Genomic DNA, 8732 nt, shown 5'->3' on the forward strand with positions numbered 1-8732 from the left:
TAATGTGCATTTACAGACTACAACTGAACCTTAAGTAGCTGAAGGTTACGGACATTATTCGTTATGGAAATGAAGCTAAAGTTCTGAACAGTAACGTGTAGTTGAAGTGTGTGTGCAGTCCGTTCAGCGGGCACTTCAGCATGGATCTAAATAGGGAAGGAAAAGCCGACAGAGATTTACTTTTGCTGCAGGTGAAGAAACCCAAGTGGTTAAAAATGAACTTGTGTGACAACAGAAAGTGGTTTCGTAGGTTTGGACCAGACCACTGAAGAGACGATGAAGTGCTCCAGACTCGCAGAGTAAACTTCCTCTTCATCTCCATGGAAATGAAAGTGGGCGTGAGCAGCACCATCAGGACCAACAAGGTGGTTGTGTCTCCTCCTTTGGGTGTGGAGAGTTTTTTCCAGGAGCAGTTTGAAGGTTAAATCGCCCCTTGAGTTTTTGGAAAGTCTGAACTTGTATCTAAAGCGGGTGGTTGTAAGTGAAGTGCACGTGCAGCCCGTTCACCGGGTGCACAATCGGCACTGTCTGCATCTTGGGGAAGTTCTCTGTGGCCAGAGTCCATTTGCAAGTCCCGATCAGCTCCACGGTGAGAGTCTTTAGGATGATCTGTGCCAGTTCTTTCCCGACACAGCTCCGCACGCCGCCGCCGAACGGCACATAGCTGAACCGGGCCGACCTGCTCTCCTCTCGGTCCGGACCGAACCGATCCGGATCGAACAGCTCTGGACTCTGGAAGACCGCTGCCGTCTCATGGGTGTCCCGGATGCTGTACATGACACTCCAGCCTTTGGGGATCTGGTAACCCTGTGAAACCAAGATGGAGGTCAATAAAAATCAACACAGATTTTTTACCAACAAATAGTTTGGTGCATTTTTTGTTTTCAGATCTTTTAAAATCTCGACTCTTCATGGTTGTAAAATATGACACAGCTGTTGACTGTGACACACATAATGGCAGCAGTGGGAAGATGAAGATTCATTTTTGACATAAGTTAAAAAGCTAAATGATTTTTATTACTTGGAAAACCTTTTATTTGGTTTTTAACCTCATGTATTGATTGATTTCATTTCCTCCATTAATCCAGACTTCTTTATAATCTAATCCCACATATTTCTGCAGAGTTGGGATTTCCCTCTTGAGATTAAAGAAGATTCAATTGAACGAACATTTTCAATACTGCAATCACTTCTCAGCTGCAGGCGTTTACACCCTCTGCAAATGCTTTAAACTTCAATTGTCCTTTGGAAACAAACACAGCAAATTGGGGGCATGCCGAGGGCAGGGAGGGGGCATTTGAGGCCACACAACTCTGTATGAAAGTCTTTGTCTATCAAAGCGCTTCCAGGCGTGCAACATGACAAACAGATTAAATAGAATTTCATTAACTACAGATTTACTTTGCCTCTATAGCAACAAGAGTTAATGAAGAACTCACTAATCTGTGAAGCTGACAGGTTTTTGCTGAGAATAAACAAACAAACTTCTTAATTAGTGATGATCAGACTCCTGATTCACCACAAGGAGGCGCTGTGGAGTCATCCCCGCACCACATGTCCATGTAAACCTACAGGAAGGTAACAGTAGCACTGGCAGTTGAAGTCACCCCCTACAGGCAAAGACGCTTAAAGCTTCTGCAGTAAAACATGCGCCACCTGCAGGTAAAGAGCTTCACAGCTGCAGCTCTCTTAACATCACATTCTCACTGCAGTGACGAGGGACAGTACAGGACATTTTCACCAGATCATGGTTCATCTTCATCATCATCATCATCATCATCATATCTTCATCCCACCTGGTTGGATTTGGTTTCAGGGGATTCACACCATCATCATCTACTTCAGCTGGTGCATTCCTACATTTCCCAAACTGTCTCCTGGCAACTCCAAGAGAAGAGGTTGGAACTTGTTTCTTTGGGCTGTGGGGTTTTCAGGGTTTTTTTTTTGTTTTGTTTTTTTTCAGGAAAAGGTTGTTCTGTATTTAAAACAATAAAAGCCTTGTTGCTGCGCTGCAGTGTGATGTGATCTAAGACTCGTCTCTCAGAGATGTTTGTCGGAGCTGTTTTCTCTCACAGATTCATCCATTAAAGGTTGCTGGATGTTGGCGCCTTTAGATTTAAATTATTTTGCAGCTGATGGAAATGCGAACCCGCCCAAACCAACAGCCTGACTTGACTCGAACTTACGTCTAATTCAAACGTCTGCAGCGCCGTCCGGTAACCACCGGAGACCGGCGGCAGGAAGCGGAGCACCTCTTTGACCACGCAGTCGACGTAGCGGAGCTGACTCAGCTTGTCCAGGCTCAGGTACGGCACGTGAGACTGGGACGGCGGGAACCCGTCCTTGTCGCTGTGATTCTGACACCCTTCGCTCAGCAGGCAGGTCGTCTCCGTGACGACAGCGTCCACCTCCTTCTCCGTGGTGACGGCAGACGGGCTGTAACTGCTGCCGGACTCGGAGCCCAGGCCCTCGGCCTCCAGCTCGATCCTGGCCCGCTCCACCACCGCCGGGTGACGGAGGAGCTGCAGCACCAGCGACGTGGAGGCGCTGGCTGTGGTGGAGTGAGCGGCGAAGATCAGCTCTACTGCTGTTTCCTGCAAACAGGGAAATAGATGCATGGATGATGAAACTTCATCTTATTCTACTGGTTGGATTCATCTCTTCGTGTGTAGAACTATCAGAGTTTGTAGAAGAAACATGTTGTGCACCATCCAGCTGACTTTGGTGCACTTTGTGGGTTTCTGTTGAGCATAGACACATCTGTATCTAAAAACATCTGCCTGACGATCACCTGATGAAGGTGTGTGTTGACCTGGACATGAAGGTTTTTGGTTCTATCTACTACTGATGAGGCTCAACTCAAAGAGTCAGTCCGGTACCTTGAGCTCCTGGATGCTGAGCTGCTGGCCGTGCTCTTTGGCGCTGGACAGCATGTAGTCGAAGGCGTCGTGATACTCGTCCTCCGCCTGCTGCCGCTCCATCTTTTCCTCGATGATTTTCTCCATGTTGGCGTGCAAGATTTCTCTGGCTTTGATTCCCTGGACAGAGAAGAAGAGTTATTGATAAGAATCCATAATAAATATCAATATACATAAATTGACATCTTCTGCTTTGTCTTTAGTTTTTTTAAATTTATGTGTCTGCTGTCTCCATGTAGAATCACAATCCTGTCTCACCTTGCGAAGGCCGCTGAGCGGGGCGTCTATGGGCAGCGAGAAGAGGTTGTTCATCAGCTGCTCGAAGATCTGCGCCAGGTAAACAAGGCGCTCCTCCTCCAGCTGCAGACCCAGCAGAACCCTGACGGCGATGCGGAACGTCAGCGACCTGGCGGCGCTGTAAACGTCCACGGCGCCCGGCGTCGAGCACCACTTGGCGATTTCAGACTTGATGACGTCCTGCAGCCGGGGCAGGTAGGACTCCAGCGCCCCACGGCTAAACACTTTAGCCAGGATCTTGAAAGGGTTAAGGAAACAAAGAGAGAGGAGTCGTAAAAAGTTATTACCTGGTACACGGCAGTCAACACCTTTCAGGAGGACGGGGTGGGGTGGGGGTGGGGGGTGGAGGGGGGGCAGAGGTAAAGGATGTAGGAGATGTAGGAGATAAGACAGGACGGGGTGTAGGGGACACAATAGGACATGAGGTGGGAGGAAGGACAGACTGTAGAGGACTGGGTCTCTGAACTTAGTCACATTGAACTCTTTATATTTTGGGTTTGTACACAACTGTGATTTTCTGAGTGTTGCAATACCCACGATCCTTCACTGCTGTTGCTATGGCAAAGAAGCCAGAAGCACAAACAAAGTTACATAATTGGAATTGACAACCAAAAAAAAAAAAAGCACTCAGTCTAAATTCAGCTTCCCAAATGCATCATGGGAGTCGTAGTTGACTTTCATCTCATGTTTTTTTTAAATCAAAAGTCATTGAATCTTTGACTTTACATCCAAAAAGATTCAATGACAGTTTCAGTTCAGTTCAGTTCAGTTCAGTTCAGTCCAGTTCAGTTCAGTCCAGTTCAGTTTCAGTTCAGTTCAGTTCAGTTCAGTTCAGTTCAGTTCAGTTTCAGTTCAGTTCAGTTCAGTTCAGTTCAGTTCAGTTCAGTTCAGTTCAGTTCAGTTCAGTTCAGTTCAGTTCAGTTCAGTCTAGTTCAGTTCAGTTCAGTCCAGTTCAGTTTCAGTTCAGTTCAGTTCAGTTCAGTTTCAGTTCAGTTCAGTTCAGTTCAGTTTCAGTTCAGTTCAGTTCAGTTCAGTTCAGTTCAGTTCAGTTCAGTTCAGTTCAGTTCAGTTCAGTTCAGTTCAGTTCAGTGTGCATCAACATGCAGAATAAATCTTAATCAAACCAGCAGAAGAAAATGCCGTTGGTTTGTCAAGACTAACAGCTGATGGCACTAGTTTTCATTCAGGTTCATTAAACTGTTGCAGAAGGAGAGGATGCAACAACATGAGCGCATGATGATGAAATCTGACATTTGTGTTTGTCTCATGTATTAATGTGAGGAAGGTTAAAGTCTCTGAAGCTTCGTGTACGTCAGGATTTAATCACTAAGTCTCTGTCCTTTGAACTTCCCTCCTCAGCCAAGTGTTCAAAGTTTTTTAGCACTAAATCAATATGTTGATTTATTTTTCCACTCTGATTTTTTTATGTGCAAAATCATAATGTGCAAAAAAGAACCAAACAAACAGGTGGATCAGAAATAAATGAAATGAACACAAATCCTCCAGAAACAGAAGAAACATTTGCAGAAACTTGGACAGATAAAACTTTCCCTCCTTCCGTTCTTACCTTCCTCTTCCTCTTGTGCAGGTCCCCGATGGAGTTGACCAGGGTGTTGGGTCCCAGGATGATGCGGGTGCTCTGGGGCCACTGGGTGCAAACCAGGCTGTGCTCCCCCAGCAGGATCTTGCGGATGTTTTCTGCACCCGTCACCCGGATGACGGGCTTCCCGAGGAGGTGGGTCTTGAACACGTTGCCGTGGCGCTCTCTGCGTGAGATGTGGAAGTTGGAACCCTGGAGTGTGAGGAAGAGATTTGGATAACGAGTTGGTCAGAAACAAAATTTATAAGTTATTGCAAAAAATACATTTTATAAATTAGGCACAACATTTGAAAGTGCAAATTTTACTTCACTATTCAAATGTCTGTTTTTGTTCCAGCTCCTTTGCAGTTCAGCAGGAAATCTCAAAAACTCGTTCATAGATTTCAGGGACGTTTGTTGAAAAGTTTCATGGCTCAGAAACAAGGGGTCAGTCAGTGTTTTTGTACATTTTTTTCTATTTTCTGACCTAAAAATGACAAAAATCTTGAATTTCATAATTTGATTGATGTTTGATTGTTTGTTTAGATCCAGATTAAATTTCCATTTATTTTCTTTCATTAAAATGAAAAATCAGCAGCCTGAAATACTGCAGAGCGAGCGGAGTAAAGCTCCTCCAGTGTAAAGGTCTGTGTCCATGTGTAGTGTGATTATAGATCAGCTCTAGCTTCTATATTAATACTGTGAAAGTATCAAAGCCTCAGTCCACAGAGAAATGCACACAGCCTGTATTCAGAAACTGAGCCTTAAAACCAGCCGTCAGGACTTCTGGAACTTTGTGATGTCACAACAAAGCAGTCACCAAGCCCCGCCCACCTGGACCCACCATCCAAACCTTGCAGGATTTGGTTTCTCTGAGTGTTTTTACCTGAAATCTGCTTTATTTTTATTGGATCACTCAGAAAACAGTCAGCCAATCAGAAGAGAGGCTCAGAGCCTCCTCTCTTCTGATTGGCTCACCGACCTGTTGTTACTAGAGCTCCAGAGAGAAGCCTGAGAGAGGAGATGTAAAACTACACTGAGATGGTCCTTTAAACATTTAAATAAAAATAATATGAACTCAAGGTCCTCTTACTGGACCTTTCAACTGCACCCGTGAGTTCAATTTGCTCAGTTGTCATAGAGACGTCTTCAACAGTGAGATGCGGTTGAAAGGTCAGGAAACAGTAAGTGGACCTTGGTTTTGAACGCATGTGATAAATGTTTAAGTAGTTAAGGAGTTAAAACATTTGATTTATTCATAGATTCATCTATATTTTCTCTGCAGATTCTTTTCCAACACAATAATTAAAACTGGAGGAAATGTTGAATCCTCTGGTTCATGGTTTTAACTACAAATATATCTTCTTATGGATCAGAACTTCAAAATAAAACACCGGAAAGGCGTCAAATATGGGACCTTTACTGATTTTGAAATCACAAATAGGTGTAGTCTACTGTGTGGATGTCCACATACTTTTGGCCATGTTTTCAAGTTACAGCCTCTTTATTGTCCTTCATCTGTTACGCCCACTCTCACGAGCGCGTGTGGAGATGGTGTCCGGCCGGAGTGAAGCATTTTCGGGCGTTAAAAAGACGGTGGCGACGCGGCGCTTCGAGCTCCGGTGAGGAGCCGGTGAATCAGTTGGAGAGACGCGGGGAGAGATGAAGAGATGAGGGGGGACTACATTCCTCCCCAGCGGAGGGAGAGAGGGGGGAGGGAGGGAGAACGAGGAGGAAGAATTGAACAGAAAACGTCTGTTTTTGCTCGGAGAGGAGGAATTAGCACCGAGCATCAAGTCCGCACATGTCGCATCAACAACAGAACTCAGCCTGCACAAGAATCTGCGGAGCTGCTCAAAGCTTCCCGCGCACCTCCACATGCATCATCAATAATGTGATTATTAAAACACCCTGCAGCCCTGCGCAGTCTCCTGCAGAGAGGCGGTAAAGTCAGGTAGTAACACAGAGAGAGAGAGAGAGAGAGAGAGATGAGCATAAATAAGGAACCACACACATTGAGACAAACGCGCGCGCGCAGGAGGGTAACCTGTGTTTTGGAACGCTTGTAAAAAAAAAGAAAAAAGAAAAAGTACGGCAGCCCAGACGTGTCATGTCTCCCTCTCTCACCTGGAACAGCCAGTGGAAGGTCTCTCCGACCAGCGGCCAGCCCATGGAGCCCCTCGGCAGCGGCAGGCTGCTCTCTTTGTCCCGGGTCAGGCTCCAGCGGAGGCTCCACAGCTGCCGGGTCAGCGCCAGCAGCAGGAGCGCGGACAGCACCGAGGTGAGCGCGGTGGCCAGGGCCGACAGCACCCCGAACTGAGCCAGGGGGGGGAACATCTCCTCCGAACCGGTCCGCTTCCCAGCATCCACCTGTGTCTGTCCCTGAAGGCGCGTCTCTGTGTCCCGTTTGAAACTCTTGCGCGTAAAGTGTCTGTCCTCTTCTTCTTCTTCTCCTCCTCCGGCCTCTCTGTCTTCTTCTCCTCTGTAAACTCTGTCCAAATGAAATACAAATAAAGGTCCGTTAGTTCCGTGTGAGCGTGTTCACCCTCAGCTGCCCCTGAAGAGGATGTAGAGTCTGGAGCTGCTGCTCTCAGGCCTCATTCATTCACACGCATTCATATGATGAAGCAGCGGGTTCATATTCTGATCTGATTCTATTATAATTATTATTAATATTATTCCTCTTATTCTCCTGCTCCACATCAGAGACAATCATCTTATTTTTTAATTTTTTTTTTTTTTTTTTTTTTAATTTTTCTCAAAACAAACTGAAGATTTTCTCTTTTTTTCAGCCTGTAATTATTTTCTGTGTTGGAGATTAAAAACCAGACACGAGACCGGATGGATGCGCCTGCACAGACTCAGATCCGCCCGTGGAAGAAGAAGAAGAAGAAGAAGGAGAAGAAGAAGAAGGAGAAGGAGTAGAAGGAGAAACGTGCTGCTGCGCCGTGAGGAAACTCCCCTTCATTCCGCGGCTCCTCCAACATGAGGAGTAGCTGTCAACTATTCCAAATAGTTTTACAGGTTTACGTGCGCCGGCTTGTCTATTAGGTTATGCGCCTTTATAGGTACAGTTCAGGGGGCTCAGTCACCCACCCATCCACCCCTCACCTCACTCACCCCCCCGGGCTGCCCGAGGTTTACAGAGCAATGGTAATAAATCAGGTAAGAAAAGAGAAAAAGAAGAAGAAAGGGGGATTTGAATACAGTGAGGAGCGGATTCACGGGGAAGTGAAGTGGAGGTGAGATGAGAGGAAGCGACTGGAAAAGGAGAATAAACGATTCTCATGATGAAATTAGAGCAGAGGGAATAAACTCAGAGACCCGGAGCAACACTCACCTCCGACCAGCCTCCGTCCCTCCGTCCCTCCATCCCTCCGTCTGCTGCTGCTGCTGCTGCTGCTGCTCAGAGGAACCCGCTCAGCCTTAAAGGAAAGTTCCTCTCTCGCCTCCTCCGACTGAACCGGTGACTATTCCTCTGCAGAGAGCGGGCTGCTGCGGGGGGGCGGGGGGGTTTATAGAAAAGGCTGCACGGCATGGTCCGCCGTCAGAGGATGACGTGGGTCTGAATATGTTAAAGAGGCTCGTTCATTCTCACCGCGCGGACCCGGGAGAGAGAGAGAGAGAGAGAGAGAGAGAATTAAACAACAACAACAACAAAAAAGTTTGGAGATCAGAGCAGAGACGCGGCGGTGCGCTCAGAGAGAGAGAGAGAGCGAGACTGAGCGCAGGAGAGAGAGAGAGTGTGTGTGTGTGTGTGTGTGGGGGGGGGGGTCAGACGGCAGCGCATGGAGGAAACTCGCAGGTAGCCAATCAGCCGCTCAGAGTCTGACGCAGGTCTGAGCTGCTGATATTTAAAAAATATTATTTTATTTACTTTGTTGAATCATAACAGAGACGCGTTTTATTATTAAAGTTTAGATTCATTTAATCAAAGT

The 8732-nt window shown here is 46.5% G+C and overlaps 1 protein-coding gene across 1 annotated transcript; it reads right to left on the bottom strand.

The window, feature by feature from the left end:
* Positions 1-462: 462 nt before the first annotated feature.
* On the bottom strand, positions 463-7131 carry LOC111224227 (cytochrome P450 26C1). The gene is made up of 6 exons (XM_022748649.1): positions 6922-7131; positions 4783-5007; positions 3177-3452; positions 2880-3038; positions 2187-2594; positions 463-807 (listed from the first exon to the last, which is right to left on the bottom strand). The coding sequence occupies exons 1-6, from the start codon at positions 7129-7131 to the stop codon at positions 463-465; spliced, it is 1623 nt and encodes a 540-aa protein (XP_022604370.1).
* Between the last annotated feature and the right edge of the window lie 1601 nt (positions 7132-8732).

The sequence above is a fragment of the Seriola dumerili genome, unplaced genomic scaffold (genome assembly GCF_002260705.1).
Source record: "Seriola dumerili isolate Sdu_G_001 unplaced genomic scaffold, Sdu_1.0 BDQW01000127.1, whole genome shotgun sequence".
Classification (NCBI taxonomy): domain Eukaryota; kingdom Metazoa; phylum Chordata; class Actinopteri; order Carangiformes; family Carangidae; genus Seriola; species Seriola dumerili.

Coding starts and splice junctions, on each gene's coding strand:
- LOC111224227 (XM_022748649.1), bottom strand. CDS start 7,131: ATGTTCCCCCCCCTGGCTCAGTTCGGGGTGCTGTCGGCCCTGGCCACC. Junction 5,008..6,921: donor CCTTCCACTGGCTGTTCCAG/GTGAGAGAGGGA, acceptor CTCACACTCCAG/GGTTCCAACTTCCACATCTC. Junction 808..2,186: donor TGCAGACGTTTGAATTAGAC/GTAAGTTCGAGT, acceptor TTGGTTTCACAG/GGTTACCAGATCCCCAAAGG.